Raw genomic sequence first — 21,835 nt, forward strand, 5'->3', positions numbered from 1 at the left:
AGGATGCTACCAGTTTGTATAAAAACGACAAAAGCAAATTGTAGTTAGCGGCAAGTGCAAGAAAGCAAATGTTAACTGGAATGTGTTGTTATGGAAACTAGTGAATCTCAAATGCGCCTTCAAAATTCCAGGTTATTTTCTTGAAATAGAAACAATTTAAAACTTAGTAAAAAGGTCACAAATATGAACAACAATAAAACGGTAAACTAAGCCAAAGAAACAGAAAGTATAGAGAAATATATCTCCCCTCAAATGGTTTAACCCTTTCTGGTCCTAATCTAGGGAAGACAAAAACAACAAAATTCTAGAAAACAAATACCTTCAGGTTCATTGAGATAGCTCATGGAGGTCAAATCATTTTCTCCTATAAGTATATCTGGGTTGCGTAGAGGAGGCAACTTATCTTTGCTCGGCACCTTCACCACCCTTTCCTAGAAGAAATAGACCTTGTGACACATGACACAGCACACCAAATAAGAGCTAAACGCCATGGCAAACTTTTGTGAGAAAGATAACAAAGAATTTACTTTGTGCCTACTTGGCCTTTGATTCATTTGACCGTGCGGAGACATGACAACTACCTCCCTCTTCCCATGCTGTAAGTTGGGACACATGACAACTACCTCCCTCTCACTATGCTGTAAATTGGGACACATGACAACTACCTCCCTCTCACTATGCTGTAAGTTGGGACACATGACAACTACCTCCCTCTCCCTATGCACTAAGTTGGGACACATGACAACTACCTCCCTCTCACTATGCTGTAAGTTGGAACACATGACAACTACCTCCCTCTCACTATGCTGTAAGTTGGAACACATGACAACTACCTCCCTCTCACTATGCTGTAAGTTGGGACACATGACAACTACCTCCCTCTCACTATGCTGTAAGTTGGGACACATGACAACTACCTCCCTCTGCCTTTTCTGAAACACCTCAAAGTTAGAATCTACTTTTGCTTTCTCTCTTTTGCATAGACTAAAATCAATTTGATTAATTTGGAGCTAGAAACTGCAAAAATTACAAAAACCTGGTGCAGAATTCACCTTATTTGAACATGAGTTTTGTAAGTTTTTAATAGAATACACTATATATAATACAGCTAAACATATAAACATTAATCATGAATGTGAAAAAGGTCATTTGCTAATAATAATGAAACCAGCAGAGAACTAATAATGAGTAGTTAACCACACACGAACCATTTCAATCTGTAGCTCTTATTTTCATATTTACTTGTGATGCTGATTAGATATGTGACAAATTCTTTCAAATAATTGTCTACTGAAACCTGCTCCACCACCGATGCTTGGTAATATATTGAAATTGGTGATCATAGCCCAGCTTTTACACTTTAGTTAATTGGGCTATTTCGGAAGCTTCCAATATTGGAAACACTTCTGCTACGATATGGTCATGGTAAAATAATCAGAAATCCGCACCAGCTACCAACTTTCCGCTTCAGCCATAAATGGAAAACATATTACGCGGTGCATCTCGTGAATGATATAACGCTATTCTCATCACAAAAGTTGAAACTTGAAACTCTGTAGGTTGTAAAAGGTTTTCTATCACATGTAAGTAAGTAGCTCAAACATTTTCACAACTTATTGCATTTACTTCCTGCATGTTAAACCGTGAATGCTCACTGAATTGCCATTTAATTCAAGCAGCCAAGGTCTCCATCCCTTTACTTCTTACATAACAATCTGTGCTAAAACATGAACATTATTTTAATTTATTTGTTACAATGAGCTGAACTGAATATAACAAAGGAAAAGACAAAACCTTAGCTACTTCCTGCGATTGCATAAAATTCTACTGATGAACATCAAAAAGAGTCATCACATGATTGGTTGCCTTCAAATGGAGACTTGCACTAATCCAATCAGTATCCTCAATGTCCTATTCCTATTATAGCCACTGCACACAAATGTCTAGGAAAATACCACAGAGTCATAGCCAATTCTACAATCCATTAGTTGAGCAGAGAAATGGATGCACACGATGGAATGCAGACATCTAAACTGCTGCTAGCGGAACAGAAAACACGTCTTCTACACTTTGGAGAAGGGAAGGCAGAAGGAAAAGCAAGTAGTCACATAAAAACCCACACTGGCACACAATGCGGAGTTACGGCAGACTCACTCGTGATGACGCTGTGGTCAGCCCCATTAGATGCTGAGCAGTGATGGGATGCCTCTGTACATAACATGACACAAAACAGATAAATCTCTTATAGCAAATCTTAGAAAAAAACAGTATAATGTCCACACATCAACCTTCTTATTCTGAGAGCTCTGTTCAGAAAGAGAGAATAGAGTTACCTAGTTGTACTCAGTATTTGCTAAGATGTGATATTTGCAAGTAAGACAACCCGCCATAACACGAATGGAACATGAAGAATATGAAAAGACCAAAATCTGTTTTAATCAGAAATAAACTGTGGATATTGGAAGGATGATAATGCCTGCCCTCTCCTCAAAAACAAGATCGAATATGAGACCCTTATCAGCCCTGTTTAGGTAGAGGAAAGAAAAATATACTAAAACCTTTATTTGAACGCCACCTCTTATTAACCGCCACTATAAGGGAAGAGCAGAAAAATAGAGCGCCATAGCGCTCAAATATAGGTTTTACTGTAGCTTTCATGCTTCCTCCACCACGCGTGTTCAACCTCACAGTGTCTAGCACTTATACAACTCATCGAAGATGTGCACTTTTAAACTTATCAGGTGAACTCTAGCGATAAGTTACTCATTTTTACAAAATCTTATGGTTTCCGAATATTCTGTGTGGTGCTTGCGCAATATATGAAGTGAGTGAGAGAAGAAAAGAACAACTATTGCACCCAGTGCTCTGCTGTCAGAAAGGGATGACATAGCAGTTTTGCTTAAGGGTTTAATAAGAAAGAAGTGGTCAGAACAACCCATTATACTTTCTTTGGTTAGATGGGTTATCCATCTTGCAGAGCGAAACACTAATAATATTGAATTGTTCAATAAAATTGTATTGACAATATTTTAGAATGAATTCGACTGAAAATGAAGTTAACCTAACAATTAATAATGTGATACCGTTAGGAGTTATTTTATCATTTAGCAATCTTCATCGTGAGAGACTGATTTCTTCAATTATAAAACATCTACGAGTGGATACGCTGCAAAGCTGGCACGCTTTAAGGATTCAAGATGAAAATATAGGTGTTTCAAGAGTAGATAGAGATAACATGAACCATACGTATCTAAAGAAGTAGATAGAGATACATGAACCATACGCGTCTAAAGAAGTAGATAGAGATACATGAACCATGAACCATACGCGTCTAAAGAAGTAGATAGAGATACATGAACCATGAACCATACGCGTCTAAAGAAGTAGATAGAGATACATGAACCATACGCGTCTAAAAAAGTAGATAGAGATACATGAACCATGAACCATACGCGTCTAAAGAAGTAGATAGAGATACATGAACCATGAACCATACGAGTCTAAGGAAGTAGATAGAGATAACATGAACCATGAACCATACGCGTCTAAAACTTGTGCTCCTATTTCTAATGAGCTCAAGGTAAGTTTCCAGAACTGTCGCAGGCTGTTGCCAATCAAGTGGTATAGCTATGATGCGTGACTAACATAGCTAAACAAATGCCATGCTAGCATCTGTTCATTTGTACCTTTGTCCATTTTACCTCCCATTCTTTTACAGCTACTATAGAAAACCTCACCTACTTTTAATATTCCTGAAGGAAAGAACAAAAGTGTGGTTCCCGCATCGACCGCGAGATCCCGACAAAAATCTGGCATGGAAAAACATGACAGCATGAGACTAGGCAGTTTGTGTTCACATAAAGCTGCGTTGCCGGTTATCACATGGCTGAGCTGCTATGGAAAGTCAAGGTCATTTAAATGTCATGGCTGCAATACCATGGCTGAAATACCATGGTGTCAACTTTGTGCTGAAATTCACTTGTTCAGTGCATTTTGATAAGGTTTTGTCTGCGGTTCGCTTGCGAAAGTTCAGCAACATTCACTGCCGGTAGTTAATGCTGGTACTCAACAACAAGGATTCCATTTCATTGCGATAGTCAGGCGGGCTTGTTGCTATTGTTGGTGGCCAATTTGGAAACAAACAAATCCATGGAATGATATTCAAGCCCTGCTGATACTGACCTCTCACTGTTTCTTAATTTCATCAACAATATGAGTTATATAAATATAGGATAACTCCAAAAGAAAGCGTTCACACGACTGCGATTAGGAGGTCCCAGGGTCTACTACAATGTATTTATCACGTATGTTTCCATGCCTTGAGAGTTGACCTTTCGTAGCACCCTTTTGTTAACATGAACAGTATAAATTAGTGAGACGCTAACCTTCTAAAAAGTATACCTTATGGCATTTAATCTCTGAAAGGAGCCCAATGACCAGCCATTCAATGAATGGAATCAGTAACAGCAATTTCCATCTGCATGTATGTAGCAACTTGCAGGTGATATGTGGTCTGTGTTGAGCACCTTATGTTATAATTGCTACCGGCACTAGATGCAAATAATATAACAAATAAATGTAATACAATTCAATTCAATGTATTATTTAAAACTAAAACTATTTTGCAATTAGCTGATATAAATGAATAGATTAGAAGTACTAAAAATAAATAGCATCTACTATAATTTTTTTTTAATCAATAAATTTTTCCAAATCTCAGCATCTAATTCTATTTTAGCATTAGTCACCAATATTGATCTGTTATTGATCTGGCATTTGTCTGATAGTATCTATCGATTCATGGTTAATCTGCTCCTTTAGCTCTTCACGACTCGCCATAGTGTGAAAATACTAAAGAAGACGATTTCTTCTAGACAGGGAGTCGAGTCTTTACTATAATAAGAGCTGTGTCTATATGTCCATAGTCCGGTTGGATATTGGGAAAAAGTTTGTGTCATACAGGATTCGAACTCGTGACATTCAGCTTGCTGTACCAACACTGTAACACCTGCGTCAATTTACCACCTTGCCACATTTGGGAATACTTGTGCTGAGAGTTATTACATCAGATGATCTCTCACACGCACCCGGACAGCAGGTGTACTTTTAATAATAACAAGTCACTGGAATCAGTTAACAGCAGCAGCAAATACTTATGAACTGAATAAGTGCTTGCGACAGCAATTGAGGAATTTACATGATATATCACCTTCTCAAGCTGCATGAAAACACGGGTAAGTTACAACTTCTATCTTTGAAAGACATTGACAATGATAGAAATGCAATTAATATAGGAAGTGAAGGTGTTCAAATTCTAAATTAAGTCACCTCATTATTCTGAATGATGGCTCATCACGCTTCACTACCATATACGGAGAGTTACAAGCCATTAAATACTGTCTTGGCAAAATGCCTTGAGAATTAAGGAGACATTCTTAATACTGCCCTGAGGATTGAGAAGACATTCTCAGCACAATATCTCAAGGATTGAGGACACATTCTCAGCACAATGCCTTGAGGATTGAGGACACATTCTCAGCACAATGCCTTGAGGATTGAGGACACATTCTCAACATGATATCTTGAGGATGGAGGACACATTTTCAACATAATATCTTGAGGATTGAGGACACATTTTTAACACAATATCTTGAGGATTGAGGACACATTCTAAGCACAATGCATTGAGGATTAAGGACACATTCTCAGCACAATATCTTAAGGATTAAGGACACATTCTCAGCACAATGCCTTGAGGATTGAGGACACATTCTCAGCACGATATCTTGAGGATTGAGGACACATTCTCAACATGATATCTTAAGGATTGAGGACACATTTTCAACATAATATCTTGAGGATTGAGGACACATTTTTAACACAATATCTTGAGGATTGAGGACACATTCTCAGCACAATGCATTGAGGATTAAGGACACATTCTCAGCACAATGCCTTGAGGATTGAGGACACATTCTCAGCACAATATCTTAAGGATTGAGGACACATTCTCAGCACAATGCTTTGAGGATTGAGGACACATTCTCAACACAATATCTTGAGGATTGAGAACACATTCTCAGCACAATGTCTTGAGGATTGAGGACACATTCTTAACACAATATTATGAGGATTGAGGACACATTCTCAACACAATGTCTTGAGGATTGAGGACACATTCTCAACACAATGTCTTGAGAACACATTTTCAACACAATGTCTTGAGGATTGAGGACACATTCTCAACACAATATCTTGAGGATTGAGGACACATTCTCAGCACAATGTCTTGAGGATTGAGGACACATTTTTAACACAATGTCTTGAGAGATTCTGACTTCACTGAGAGGAGTCATTTAGGAATCACCTTAAACAAACTCATTTAATTGGCTTATCGCTGAGGTAAGATGGGGTAACTACTGGAGTTATATGCTCTATGTTTCTATTGCATCCAAGAGGTTTCCAAACATGGGGGCAGCCCAGTCAGTTCTAAAACAATTCTGTACAAAATAAATGCTGAAGAACCAAAACTTGGAGTTCATGCAGAGCTTTAGAGCTTTAGCACATTTAGAGCTCAATGCTAAAGGCAGCCCTCATCTTGGTTTATTTTAAGATCAGTATTATTGCTTTTCAGCTTTTTTTTCGGAGTTGTCGTCCAGTTCGTGGCATATAAAGCTACACTCACTCGTCTTTTACATTATTAAAACTAAATAGAACTTTTACATGATTAGTGCATTGACCAGATATTTTATAATAAAGGAGACAACAGTTTACATTCTTGAACCTTGAGTTTTTCATGGCTCAACCCTTGTACCTTGTGAGTTTAATGAAGTTAACCAACTGGTAAACACCGTTATACTACAGCTGCATCTAAAAACTCCCAGAAGCCGCTTCAGTTTTTGTTCTATATTATTTCTAACAGCTGCAATGTAACAGGCACCGCTACAAGTAACTTATAGGATAGCCTGGAGCAAAAGAGACATTGCAATGCTGATAATTAGTCATAACTAAAAACCTGCAGAAAAAATTCAAGCGTTTGTCTGTCATCTGTATGTCCAGTTATAGCGATAAAGTTATGAGAATGAAAAAAACCGCTTCGCATTGAACTCGGAAACAACCATTCTGCAGACAGGCGTGCAATCCGCTCCGCCACATAGCCTACTTGCGATACCATGAAATAATTAACACATTTGAATAATTCAACCACGCTTGAAGATCATGATTGTGAGCAGTGATGCCGCGTAACGATTGTAAGTACAACTATTCCAAGCTGTGGCTGGCCGCATGGCTTAGTGGTAGGGCGCTTAACTTAACATCCTTGTATCCACAGAATGTACGAGTTTGATGTCTGTAAGGCGCAATTTTTTTCTTAACACTAAGACAGAAGGACAGACACGGCTCTTATAACACTAAGTCAGGAGGATAGACAGACAGACACGGCTCTTATAACATTAACAATTTAGACTAGCTCGAGTTTTTTAAATTCTTTGGGTAAAGAAACTTTGTCAATAGCAACTACAACACCTGCCACTGCTTATAAACTGTTTTAAATCCTGAATGAATGTGTAGCATATGAAGATATGTTTTTCAACAATCTGATTGGCTATGCCTCGAGCTTTAGAATATTTAATTATGCATTGGCTGGACACACATAGAAATAACCAAACACCTTCATTTAAAAGGTAGAATGGTAAACGTTTTTACTATCCTTCAACCCTGGGCATTCAGCTAGTATCTGCTAATATGAAGTACATATTTCAAAAATTCACCTGAAGGGACTCTTCTGTTTCCAATGACAGAGTCGTTTGCCCCGGCTTCCAATCCTCCAGTAAAGTAGCTCCGATCCATACATCGTGTGGGTCGGGAATCCAAACACGCGCACCCTAAAGAGTGTCATTCATGGTAAAAACATATCTGAAAACGGACTTGTCACCTACTGTGAGAAAGGTGAACTTGGACACAGACATGTGGTGGCTGGTGTTGCAATCTCAAACCAGCAATCAGTCATTCACCATATCCAACTCAACATACAATGGTATAATCAGTCACTCACCATATCCAACTCAACATACATCGGTATAATCAAGTCTGATGAGAAAATACGGTAAGGCAATAATTTACCAGCATGAACTGAGCATCTACTTATTTTTGCTCTGATGGAATTAATTCATTAATTCATGCTGACAAATTTTTACTGATGTACACTCAGTAAGTTCGCTGTGAAAACTAGAGTTTACGTCATAGAGCTTAAATCTACAGTTTTGTGGAGTTGACAGAGAATTCTGCACAAGAATCAATGCTTTGACAAATAAAAGCCATGCACGATATTCTTTTTTAGTTTACTGAAACAGACTGAAAAAGAAAAACGCTATCGCTTTTGCAGTTTAGCCAAAACTTATACTACCATTCTGTAATATAGTTATCAGAAATAATTGAGGCCCAATGTTGAAGAATTTCACTAATAAAAAATAAGTTTACAATTTTTCTTTGCATTCAACCTAAACTGAAAATAAACAAATTGGAAATCGCGATATTATGCTGTTAATTCAGAGTAAAAAAAAATTTGGTTTGTTTTTGGCAAAATGATAATCCAGTATCCTAAATTTTTTGTGGCAAAATTTTTGGGTTATCTGTTGACTCTGTGATTTGTGATGGATGTTTGTGCATAGATACTCAGGCTAGCCGTCAGAAAGCTTTTCCTTGGCAAAAGAGTTAGCTTTGAGCTGACCGAATCACATCGCTGTTGATATAAGAATTATTATTTTTTCAACCAAAGATCGTACACTAGTTACAAACATACCAGAATTAGAATAGAATTCAAAGTAGTACCACCAATGAGCTGAAGTTATATCCTGAAACAGTCACCCTCAGAGCATTGAACTTTCAGAGCATTGAACCAAAGTTCTAAAATCATTTACTGAAACAATTCTATGCAGCAGCAGGTATCGTTGTGTGTTTGTGCCATCATATTGATAGAATAAAAAAGATATGAAAACTCCCAATTAGAACCATAGCTTAGAAAATGGGGACTGGCACGATCACGCAGCTCTAACAACATGCTAATAATGAAAATAAGCCAAGTACAGAAATAATTGGGGCTCATGAAATGAACTAGACTAACAAAATAACTTCATTTTTCAATAGATTGCATCTGTCAGGCAATTATTTGGAAAGTTTCATAAACAGTTTCAATTGACACCAGTGCACTTCATATATCTGTTAGATGTGGAAATACTTTGGTTCACTTTGAGAAGCCCTGTTGCCATCATTCAACACAGAAACTACTAAAATCAGCTTTAGAAATGAATAAAATGGAATCGGGATATACTTAGTTAGGAATGAACTTTTTGGTCAAAGACAGATGTGACGGTTTATTTTTCTTCGACTATACCAAAATGTTCAGTTAAACATGGAATGTTAGCAAAGCCTTGCCAATGCATTGGTGTGAGTAGCCGACCATTTAGTGAATTGTCTCTATAGCCACATCAGTAGGTAATACAAGTATCTCAGCAGGTTGAGTAGTACTCAGCCTTATTTAACTGAGTACCAACAGTGTACCAACCACTGAGTACTAAGCACTAGACAGAATCGTTATTCTAACTTGGGTCACGAGTACAACCATCTTGATTTTCACTGCAAATAAAGACTGTTAAAAAGGGAAGTTACAACTGATGAATATCTGCAGTTATGTCTGCAATTATGTGTGCAGTTATGTGTGCAGTTATGTGTGCAGTTATGTCCGCAGTTATGTGTGCAGCTATGTCGGCAGTTATGTGTGCAGTTATGTCGGCAGTTATGTGTGCAGTTATGTGTGCAGTTATGTGTGCAGTTATGTGTGCAGTTATGTCCGCAGTTATGTCTGCAGTTGTCTGCAGTTATGTGTGCAGTTATGTCGGCAGTTATGTGTGCAGTTGTCTGCAGTTATGTGTGCAGTTGTCGGCAGTTATGTGTGCAGTTATGTCGGCAGTTATGTGTGCAGTTATGTCGGCAGTTATGTGTGCAGTTATGTGTGCAGTTATGTGTGCAGTTATGTCCGCAGTTATGTCTGCAGTTGTCTGCAGTTATGTGTGCAGTTATGTCGGCAGTTATGTGTGCAGTTATGTCGGCAGTTATGTGTGCAGTTATGTGTGCAGTTATGTGTGCAGTTATGTGTGCAATTATGTGTGCAGTTATGTGTGCAGTTATGTGTGCAGTTATGTGTGCAGTTATGTGTGCAGTTATGTGTGCAGTTATGTGTGCAGTTATGTCCGCAGCTCCTATCACTACGTTTCCATGACGCAGTCAGCCCAGAAGTTTGCACTCTCTGCAAGATGGAAACTGTAAAAATCCGCAAGTCACGAAAGTTTTGTCACTCACAAACTTTTCTCAAATGTTTCATGTTTGCGAAAGATGGAAATGGCACTCGCCGATGCGTGAGAAAATGCTGTACAAGCTATTCCATTTTAAACATTTGCTTCACTTTGGTCATTCCTATTCCAAAAGCGTGTTGCTAAGCAAGACAGAAGGGCATTCCCTAATTTTTGTAACAAAACGTCTGTGCTAATCTGCAACATGAAAGTGTACATCGAAAAACTTAATGTATGGCAACTCAACGAGTGCACAACTCCAAACACGCATCATCCGCACAACGGGCACAGTGAACATCAGCTTTCAGTTCCTTCCTCTTTAGACACAAGTATAACTTCAGTGTGTTCTCGGAGTAAGATATCTTTTTCCAGCAGCATGGGTTTTTATTTGTAACAATACCACCATACTTTTCATTTGTAACAATACCACATTACGTTTCATTTATAACAATACCACATTACTTTTCATTCGTAACAATACCACCCCATTTTTTCTTTGTAACAATACCACCCTACTTTTCATTTGTAACAATACCACCATACTTTTCATTTATAACAATACCACCCTACTTTTCGATCTTAAAGTCAAGGTCATTGACACAGAACCACTTCCTATTAGTTTCCTCCAAAACAAACAATCTAACCTAACAATCTTATGTTGGTTAACTTGAAATAAAAAATTACAAACAGAGAACTCTGTATGGTTATCTCAGAGATGAATAAAATTAATTCAAACAGATATTTCTAAAACTTTTATGATCCGACTCCATCTTACGGATCCACGTAATACCTTGCAATAAAGCTCATCTGAGATCATCTTCTAGCGAAGAAGGAATGGTATCATAAGCATGTGGTTATGTGCATCGTTGTTAAGTTACAGATTTCTACTTCCTGTTTGTCCTTTGATCTCTCCACTCATTATAGTACTTCTACAAAATATGTAAGTTTTTTATTATGCGATTTTTATTGATGTGCTGCACTTAGTTTATAGCTCAAAATGTGTAACAAAGCATTGTTTTTAAATAAGAATAGAAGATGTTACCAAGTAAAAATATAAATGGTAAAAATATCCTTTCAAGTACTGAAGAAAACAGAAAATTTCAGAACGATGAATCAATTATCTGGAAGTTGAAGGTCACGCTCATTTGTACTTAAATCCAAGTAGCATTATCTACTCTGCATAATTTTGTAGATCACCGGAGATCTGGTGTTTGTGGTATCCTATTAGTGAGAATTAATATAACAACAAAGTGATTCAAGAATGACCTCATTCCAGGCGAAGATGAAAGTTTGTCACTGATTACAAACTATTGCGTAACTAATGATTACTACTGTCAGGGGGTGATGTTAATTTGACTAACAACATAGTTTGTGCGGTTCCCATGAATAGTACAACCTCGAGCAGAAGTTCAAAAATCTGAGAGATGCTCTGACGAACGGAAATGAAAGACCCAATGAGTCAGCCTCCTTATTAATTATCATAATCAATAGAACAATGAAGGCAAATGAATACATTAGTGTATTTGTAGGAACGAAACTGTCATAAGCGATGATGATCTAAAGAGAAAGGGTTAAGTGTCAATCTGATACAGGGGGACATGACAACTCGACAGCAATTTATGCTCGTCTAAGGGTTTGTACCAACTTACCATCTTTAAATTATGGGCAACACAAAAATTTTATAAACTTTATAGAATAACTATTTTTACGTACAAAATTCAAGTTCTCAAATTCGATTTAACTAACATGAATCTCACTCAGTTAGAATTAAAATATCCTTTTTTCTTTTGCCACTCTTGGTGGGGAAAGCGGCGTAGAGGGGTACCTTTTTTATACAGATTATAGTAACGATATACTTTTGTTTTACTGTATTATAGACATACATAATTTTTTCCTTTGCAGCATAGATCCTGCTGTATAGAAAAAAGTGAAAAGATCGACCTACATCGACATTGAAGGTGGCTCCCTTGACTTGACGTAAAATTGCCACAATCATTGACCTAGTGAAAGTGGTAAGAAAAAATTTGACGATACAAACCAATAATACTGCAGTTACTGTACAGCCATTGAATTAAAAAGTCAAGTCCAATTTTTCCCTTTCTGAAGGTCCAAAGGGGTGAGTTCAGGAAGATCTTACAATGGATTAGGCAATGTACATGTATTTTACAGTTCTTGTAACATGAATGCTTACAAAGTAAACATTTTCGGAACAGTTATTTACAAGGTAGGAGCGTTAACTGTATTGAATTTATGAAAATCTAAATTTTTTGGCTTGAAATTATTCAAATATGTACTGCTGGATGTACATTCAAATATGTACTGCTGGCTGTACATTCAAATTGGTACTGCTAGCTGTACATTCAAACATGTACTGCTGGTTATACATAACTTCATAACAGCATATTAAGATAAAATAGTCTGTTCCCCCAACTCTAATATGGCAAAATATTGAGTATTTCACATGTATTGTTATTGTATTGTTTGAATAACAACCCTGATACAAACAAAACTCAAAATGTTTGTAAAAATAAACTTTGATGACATTCAAACATTTGCACTAGTAATACACTAACTAGCAATACACTAACTAGCAATACACTAACTAGCAATACACTAACTAGCAATACACCAACTAGCAATACACCAACTAGCAATACACCAACTAGCAATACACCAACTAGCAATACACCAACTAGCAATACACCAACTAGCAATACACCAACTAGCAATACACCAACTAGCAATACACCAACTAGCAATACACCAACTAGCAATATACCAACTAGCAATACACCAACTAGCAATACACCAACTAGCAATACACCAACTAGCAATATACCAACTAACAATACACCAACTAGCAATACACTAACTAGCAATACACTAACTAGCAATACACCAACTAGCAATACACCAACTAGCAATACACCAACTAGCAATACACCAACTAGCAATATACCAACTAACAATACACCAACTAGCAATACACTAACTAGCAATACCCCAACTAGCAATACACCAACTAGCAATACACCAACTAGCAATACACCAACTAGCAATAAACCAACTAGCAATACACCAACTAGCAATACACCAACTAACAATACACTAGCAATACACTAACTAGCAATACACTAACTAGCAATACACTAACTAACAATACACTAGCAATACACTAACTAGCAATACACTAACTAGCAATACACTAACTAGCAATACACCAACTAGCAATACACCAACTAGCAATACACTAACTAGCAATACACTGATCATAAGCATACACTATGTTTCCATGACGCTCATGACTCGCATCATACGGATTGGGAGTTGCAATACGTGGGAATTAAGAGTTTCTAGGGACATTCGCATGATGCAGGTTGGCTACGGCGCCTTATTGGAAAAAGGTAAGGAATTGTACTCTATAAGTTAATAATTAGCAACACACGTGTTAGCGATGCAAACACGTGAACCTTGATTGAGAAAGGACGACGGAAGTATTAAAAATGTTTAGAACTGAATAGCTGGCGCTGTATTTTAACGCGCATCATTCGCAAGTGCCGTTTCCATTATTTGCAAGCATGATGGATTCAATAAAGTTTAAATGAATCGCAAAACTAGCTTAGTTGCGGATTTATGCCGTTTCCATGATGCAGTTAACTTGCGTCATGGAAACATGGGGATAGATGGCCATATGTGAACACAAATTCCTTAGTAACACGCATTTGTAAAGTAGCATGGATAATAATGAATCCTCGATTATACCAGCAGTATAATGTGCTTTCATGGCAATCATTAGATCAGCTTGAAAAGTGTTCTAAAAAGGCCATGAGTAAAAGAAGCTAACAAGGAACTAATGCATTGTCCATAGTATAAAGATTTCTGTTTAGCCAAGTTGATAGCAATGCTTGTTAGCGACTTACACGTCTGTCGTCTGCAAGCATACCTAAGGTAGCGACTTACACGTCTGTCGTCTGCAAGCATACCTAAGGTAGCGACTTACACATCTGTCGTCTGCAAGCATACCTAAGGACTAAAAGTTTTTCTATCCAGAATTACTGCTAAAAAATTAATCATCTGTCAGGTACACATTTTAGCAAATTACGTACATTTCGGTGTTATCATGCCTCCTTCAAAATATCATAGTGTCAAAATTCAATCCTAGTAGTACATAACAAACTAAACGAAGCCCAATAAATTTTAAAGAAAAAACATCGACAAATGTCAGCTATTGAATTGATATTCAATAAAACAAGTTATAGCAGGTGCTTGCTCTCAATTTATTTGGCAAGTGTGCCAAGGCAAGGGTTTGATTCGGCAGGCCACATAGTGGCTCTAATCTCATAAGGGTGATGATATTAACAATGCTTATCGTGTAGATTTATTACACAAGAGAACACGATAAGAAACTCTAAAAATACCTATTACCCCTTCGAGAGAGAATATTGCATATAAGGCAGTTGCTCACTACTCGCAGGCACTGGCTAGGAACCACAGTTAGGCGTGATTACATCACACTTCCCAGGTCTAATCATCCCCTATTCCGCACACATCAATATTCATCGGATATCTATATTTTCCGAGTGACTTTTATCTAGAAGTGCAAGTTGAGTCATTAATTATTAATCATTCCTTTTCGTGTCCAGTATATCTCACCTCGCTATGAAATCAATATCGATTGTGCCATTAAATATCTTAGTCATAGAGCAGGCAAAATGAATAGGACGCAGCTGCTTGAAGCAAGCCATGCCAACCTCAAATCCACTCCTTCGTTAGGCATCTTCTGACACTGCACCTACGGTGTCTCTCATGCCACTGGGCACAGCAGCGCCAATAGCAATGGCAGCAATTCCTAAGCTGCTTAAGAATAACATTACTCAATGATATGCTGCTATTACAGCTTCTTGTCACTAAAGTCCCCTTGAGAGAATACACAATTGTGTTCATGTATATTGACAAGCCCTTGAGAGGGTCACCGCGCTATGATTACATAGTCACAGAACAGGGTGATCATACTGTCCCAGCAGTGTGATGCTACTGTCCTAGCACAAGGTGATGATACTGTCAAATCAGTGTGACGATACCATAAATTACTTTGCACTGTATCATTGCATAACTCCATTCCTGTCTAATCACCCATGCAAAGATTTATCACAGATTTGGTACTGTTTCATGAACCAATTGAAACTCGTCCAATGTCTGGTGTGAGCAGCCAGGCCTTCATTCAACCCACCAGCAAAAAGCTACTCCGATGTAATGTTGGGAGACTTATGACTGCAAATCAGTGTCAGCCATCAAAACAAAGTCAGCGTAATATTGTTTCAAGAATTTACAATATTACTCGCAGGTATAAGTTGGTATTAGCAGGAGACAAGGTGTTTTTAATTTCTTGATTCATCTAGTGTTGTGCTCAACACGATGGTATTAAATTATCAGAAAGTATGTCAGAAACAGATCTGTTTCTGACATACATTTTATAGCATTTACTACAACTAACCATTCATCCCACCACAACCACATGTATTCTCCAGCAATGTATATCGGGAATGCAAACATTTTTGTCAAGTTGTCAAAACCACAATTACTAACGCAAGGCGTCATGGTCATTTGGCCTGTTGAATTGATCCTGGATTTACTGCCAAGTAGTAGCAAAATAGTTGTTGTTAACTGCTTGAAGAATGCATTCAGAGTTGAGTGAGGTAAGGCAGGGTTTACCCTGACCACAGGTGACTAACAGTTAAAGACCATATAAATCGTCAACTATTTAGTTGTTCGTACAAATGGTTAATTGAAGAGGTTGCTGAGGCATTCAACAAACTGTCTAGCAAAGGAGTTTGATGCATACGATATACAAACTTACACAAAATCGTAGTCGATTTTTTCAGAAAGTATGATCTGACTGCCAGTATGTTTCAAGATTAAAATCTACAAATCGCAGTTAAAACGCTTAGATCAAACGAAAGTTTGATTACAACGTCTATAGTTGCAAAAAGACTGACAGAATCGAGCCGCTTAACGCTGCAACTTGATTGCAATATGCGATATCAGATTGTAACTAGTGACATCATTTCGCGCATACCTTTGCTGACCATTTTATTCGCGATCAAGTTTCATCAATTTTAATCTTAAAACACCCTGGCAGTCAGATCACCTCAAACATTAAAGACAATCACAAATGATGGAAAAATACTTTCTGATAAAATCTACTAAAACTTTCTGTAAATTCATCTTCAACCATCTTGCAAAAGTTGCTGTGAAAAAAGTTCAAATATGAAACACATTTAGCATTTCCAGTAGAAATGTAATCACGGTCGATCAGCCGCAAAAAAGATACATCAAAGCAGAAGTAGTCATTGACCTCTCAATCAATGTAAATGAGTAGCAAAGACTTAATACACTACTGGCAATGAACAACCTGCTACTTCCTCATATACATAGTTATATAAAATATCCTACCAATGGACATAACGGGACTTGATAAGATAAAAAGGTTCACATAAAACTCATCAGCTAGCTTCCTTGTATACTTATGTCCTTTCTCACACCCCAAATATACACCCCCAATACACACCCCTAAATATAAACCCTTCAATACACACCCCTGAATATACACCCCCAATACACACCCCTCTTAAATATACACCCCTCCTAAATACACATCCCTCAATGTACACCCCTGAATATACACCCCTCAATACACACCCCTCCTAAATATACACCCCTCCTAAATACACACCCCTGAATATACACCCCTCCTAAATACACACCCCTTAATACACACCCCTCCTAAATATACACCCCTACTAAACACACACCCCTAAATATACACCCCTCCTAAATATACACCCCTCTTAAATATACACCCCTATTAAATACACATCCTTAAATATACACCCCTCCTAAATATACACCCCTCCTAAATATACACCCCTCCTAAATATATACCCCTCAATATACACCCCTCCAAATTACAAACAATCAAAGAAACCAGTGCTAGGATGAGAGAATATGACATAGATCATGGGGTCTCTTTTACAAGTATAATAGAGAAAGATAGATTGTCAAATAGCAAAAAATATGTCAATGTTAAAAGTGATATCAATCACATTCCCCAAACAATAAAGTTGTCAATTATTGTAAAAAAACACTTTCAGACGACAGTCACATGATAGGTAGTACTATAATGTTACACCGTATATCCTGCCGCAATTAAATTTTCTACTGAACAAAAACATAGCATTAACGAAAGGCTTACATAAGTTTACTGGCATTAACTGGGACTTGACTTCGAGTTGAATAAGTCTAGATGTAGGCGTAATCATCTAACAATGCTATAATTCACCATTTCCTTTCAGTCATAAATCGCACACTCTTTATAAATGTATAAGTCTAGTTACTATAGTCTATAGTAATTAGTACATGGAAAAATTCAAATTAGTAAGACTAGGAAGCCAAACAGTTCATGGTTTACAGTTGCATGCCTGAGGTTAAACACCTGAGACTGTCGGTCACTTACAACTTAAGTGTTATTTGATCTAAATTAATACATTTGCACCTATGTAAGCCAGAGAATAGGGAACATGCACAAAACTTTCCCACTCTCGCAGCGAGCCTTGTATAGCATATGTGACATATCAGATAAACATATCTTAAGCAGATATATATCTTGAGACAGTTTACATCTATATAGACCATTTACATAGACATACATGTAGTTAAGAAGGGTGTGCCTGTGTTGGCAGCATGATAACTAGCTGAGTAATCGTGAAAAAAGACAAAAATGTTACTCGTGTTGATAGAAGCTCAAGCACTTTCAGCTTTTTACGTATGACAGATATATATGTCGGTCGAAGGTAATCAAGTTATAAATGAGAGGCATAATCTCTAAGAGTTGAGTGTATTACAACTATAGACGGTGTTTGGCATGACTAAAATTGGAGCTCTTCAAGCCAAAATCAGAAACAGCTTTCTAGCTGCCACAACCAGTTTTAGTCTTACCAAACACTGTCTGAAGCTGAGAGTACTTGGGCATCAATCAGCAAGAGTAACACCGTGGTCTCCTTTAGAGATTACTCAGCTGGTTGCCATGCTGCCAACATAGCACCGTTACTAGCTCAAAAGAGCGAACACTTGGCTTTTTCTCTCAAATTCATATCAAATTGTTACTAGATTTTTCTAATAGCTTATCTATTCACAGCGTAACTCAAAATCTTAACTTCTAAATATGAAAACACCTTTTGGCAAGTTTCAGCAGTTACATTTGCAACATTTATCTACATGTATATACAGCAGAACACTCACACAAGTAATGTGTCATGGTGTCAACTCTAGCATCGACACAATCCATCATTTTTTTACGTCATCAGGACATTTGCACATGTGCTCGTTCACAAAAAAGCCGCCATATTTGTAGGAAATGATTGTCATTCTTTTATTTAATATTATTTTTTGGTTTTGTTATAATACTATAATAAAAAAATTGCAAACAAAAGCATCGTTTTCAAAAATTCATTGCAAAAGCTTCGTGTTTTTAACAATAAAAGTTGTCTACAAAGATGGCCGACAACGATAGAATGACGTCACGAAAAAACGAAGGATTTTAAAACATTGCACTGCATGGTCATTCCTATACACTACTCACTCTGAGAAAACCTTAAAACTACCAAATATTATGCTATTTTCGCAGAGACAGACAAGCTATCAGTCAGAGACAAAGTATTAGCAAATTTACATAAATGTTGCATGACTCTTGTGAGCCAATACTACATCAAGTGGGACAGAAACCACTCAGGTGTATCTACTACCTACATGCATTAGTCATGGTCACAAGACATTAGCAATGACGTAGGAGTCACTCCAACCGTTAGCTCATGCCCCATTTATGTTGCATTCCTAAAGCCACCTCTCTAACAACTCTTTGTCTATAATATGTCTCTTATATAAATATGCGAGAAGAGATGAACAAGCGTGTCTCTTCAGGGCAGTGTGTCTCTTCAGGGCAGTGTGTCATGCAATAATGTGTTTAAACTAGCATAGCTTTAAGCAGAAAGGTCTCGACTGATTAATAAACCCAATTAAGAGCTGCTTACTAGCGTTGACATTGCTCTAAGCCTCCCCTAGTTCATTGATCCTCCCATAAACTGGTAATCTTCTAGTATGAGTTCCTGAGCTACATGTTGATGAATTAAAAAGAGGCTGTTAGGGACCAGAAAAGCGTTAACAACCTACATTGTCAACCAGATAAATATGAAAATATGCGCCTCAAGTTCAAACACATCTATAAGTACCAGAAACTGAACCGATGAAGGAATATTTACCTGTAATTACTATATCCTCTAGTGCTTATTTTTAAGCTTTTTAGCCTATAAGAAAAAGTTTTTAAAAAGGAGTAAAAAGTGGCAGTTGGCCTATTATTCCTATTGTTCCTATTATTCTTATTAAGACATAAATTCCATCAACGGTCATCATTAAACTAGATACAGTTTATAAACAATTGTTCTAGGTATTTTTCCGATGTTTCTTAAAGGTAGTCTGTGATAGAGGGCACCCGTGTTAAGTTCACAAGAGTTACTGTTCTTAAAGGTAGTCCGTGATAGAGGGCACCCGTGTTAAGTCCACAGGAGTTACTGTTCTTAAAGGTAGTCAGTGATAGAGGACACCCGTGTTAAGTTCACAAGAGTTACTGTTCTTAAAGGTAGTCTGTGATAGACGACACCCGTGTTAAGTTTACAAGAGTTACTGTTCTTAAAGGTAGTCTGCGATAGATGACACCCTTGTTAAGCCACAAGAGTTACTGTCCTTAAAGGTAGTCAGTGATAGACGACACCCGTGTTAAGTTCACAAGAATTACTGTTCTTAAAGTTATGACATGTCGGTTTAATATTGACTTCATCAATTTTGCACACACCGCAAACTAAGAAACACTAAGAACTACCTCCAAAACGATAAAGGATAAAAACTGGAACATATGATGACAAAATAGCCATTAATTACAGCTATTAGTTGCAAAAATATGAGTTGCCCATCCAAGTGTGTACTTATCGTTTGTCTTATTTTGTTACTTCATACTTTTAGTCGGCGACAGAGCTTCACAGTGCAGCAGCAAAACACAATTGTCAGTGCGCAGATTTACATTACGATAATTACTCTAGCTTGTTACTGCTAAGTTGAAGCTGTAAGGTATAGGATGTATATCTTATCTTGCTAAAATGCCTCCAATGACATAAAGGAACATCTGATAAAAATATGACTACTTAAATGGACAATTACTGGTTTACTTCTTGGTAATAAACTAGCTTACAAAGACTAAATTATGCAATAGTTGAACAATAAAAGATCTTAAATGACAATGCTTTTGCACTAAATATATGTTTAGTGTATGAAATAACTTGTTCAAAAACAACAACAGAATACAAGAAAGCTAAACTACTTTGAAAGATACAACAAGATTGTACAAATCATTGATTAGCATAAAATGAATGTTGAAAACCCCTTTAAAAATTGTTTGCAGAGTTCCCAATATAAATTGACTATCTAAATGGTACAAGTGCTCATTACCGGTAATGTTAACATTAACTCTCTCAATGGTTTGACTTTTACGGCGATTAAGAAGCCGTATTGTGACATGTTGGTAAACCAACAAACCAGTGCAGCAGATCAAATGCGTAAAATTATCATTATAACAAATGAGAAACAACATCAATGACAACATACCATGTAATGCTCAAAAGATATAACCCCTGCGATTCGATTAATTTGATATTTTATCCAAGTATTTTATTATATCCAAGTATTATCGATTAATATCTTAGAGCTCCATGATTTTAACGTTATCCTGCAATGGAACTATCTTCCTGGAAACTAAAGAACAAAAAGGAATTTCTCTCTAAAGTCACAACACTCATCATTTTCAGACTCTGATTAAAGCAGGAATGTTACATACAATGTTACATGCATGTTACAAAGTTAAGCTTAATGTAATGATATGTCTGAGGGTACATTGAATGTGCTAGTTTAGCAATAATGCAAGACTGCAACAAAGATTAACAGAGTAATTAATGATTATGATTCAAACAAAATAGTATCTCTTGAATTTTACAATGAGGCTTCTAGTTGTTATTATTATATGGCTTGTTCAAGTAATTTTCAGAAAGGTCGGACATGAAGTGCTAATCAATGAGGTAGTCAAGTTCTTTTCAAAATGGATATTATACCACGATATCTCAATAAAATAATTTTACTAATATTTTTCCAGCTACACGTATTCGAAAGCTATACTAAATCGTGAAATCAGACTATTCGCATTTGGCTGGATTTTACACTAATTGCAGGGGCGGATCTATTGTGGTGCATATGGTGCAAATGCACCGCCATAAATAAGGCAAAAATTTAAAAAAAAAGATTTAAAATCCATCAAGAATTGAGTAAATTACAATTCATTTCACAGAGAACTTGCTTTGGGAGGAAATGAACAAAAACGGCCTAGTAGAGCT

General features: G+C 37.0%; 1 protein-coding gene across 1 annotated transcript in view; it reads right to left on the reverse strand.

Annotated features, from left to right (window-relative positions):
• LOC137396604 (unconventional myosin-Va-like) overlaps nt 1–21,835 on the reverse strand; it is a 108,876-nt gene that overhangs the window by 85,863 nt on the left and 1,178 nt on the right. The window contains exons 2-4 of the mRNA XM_068082919.1: nt 11,137–11,275; nt 7,770–7,883; nt 320–431 (exon numbers count right to left, since the gene is read on the reverse strand). Of these exons, the coding sequence (XP_067939020.1) occupies nt 320–431; nt 7,770–7,883; nt 11,137–11,163 (253 nt within the window). The 5' untranslated portion in view covers nt 11,164–11,275. The remainder of the gene's footprint in view (nt 1–319; nt 432–7,769; nt 7,884–11,136; nt 11,276–21,835) is intronic.

This window comes from Watersipora subatra, chromosome 5 (genome assembly GCF_963576615.1).
Source record: "Watersipora subatra chromosome 5, tzWatSuba1.1, whole genome shotgun sequence".
Lineage (NCBI taxonomy): Eukaryota > Metazoa > Bryozoa > Gymnolaemata > Cheilostomatida > Watersiporidae > Watersipora > Watersipora subatra.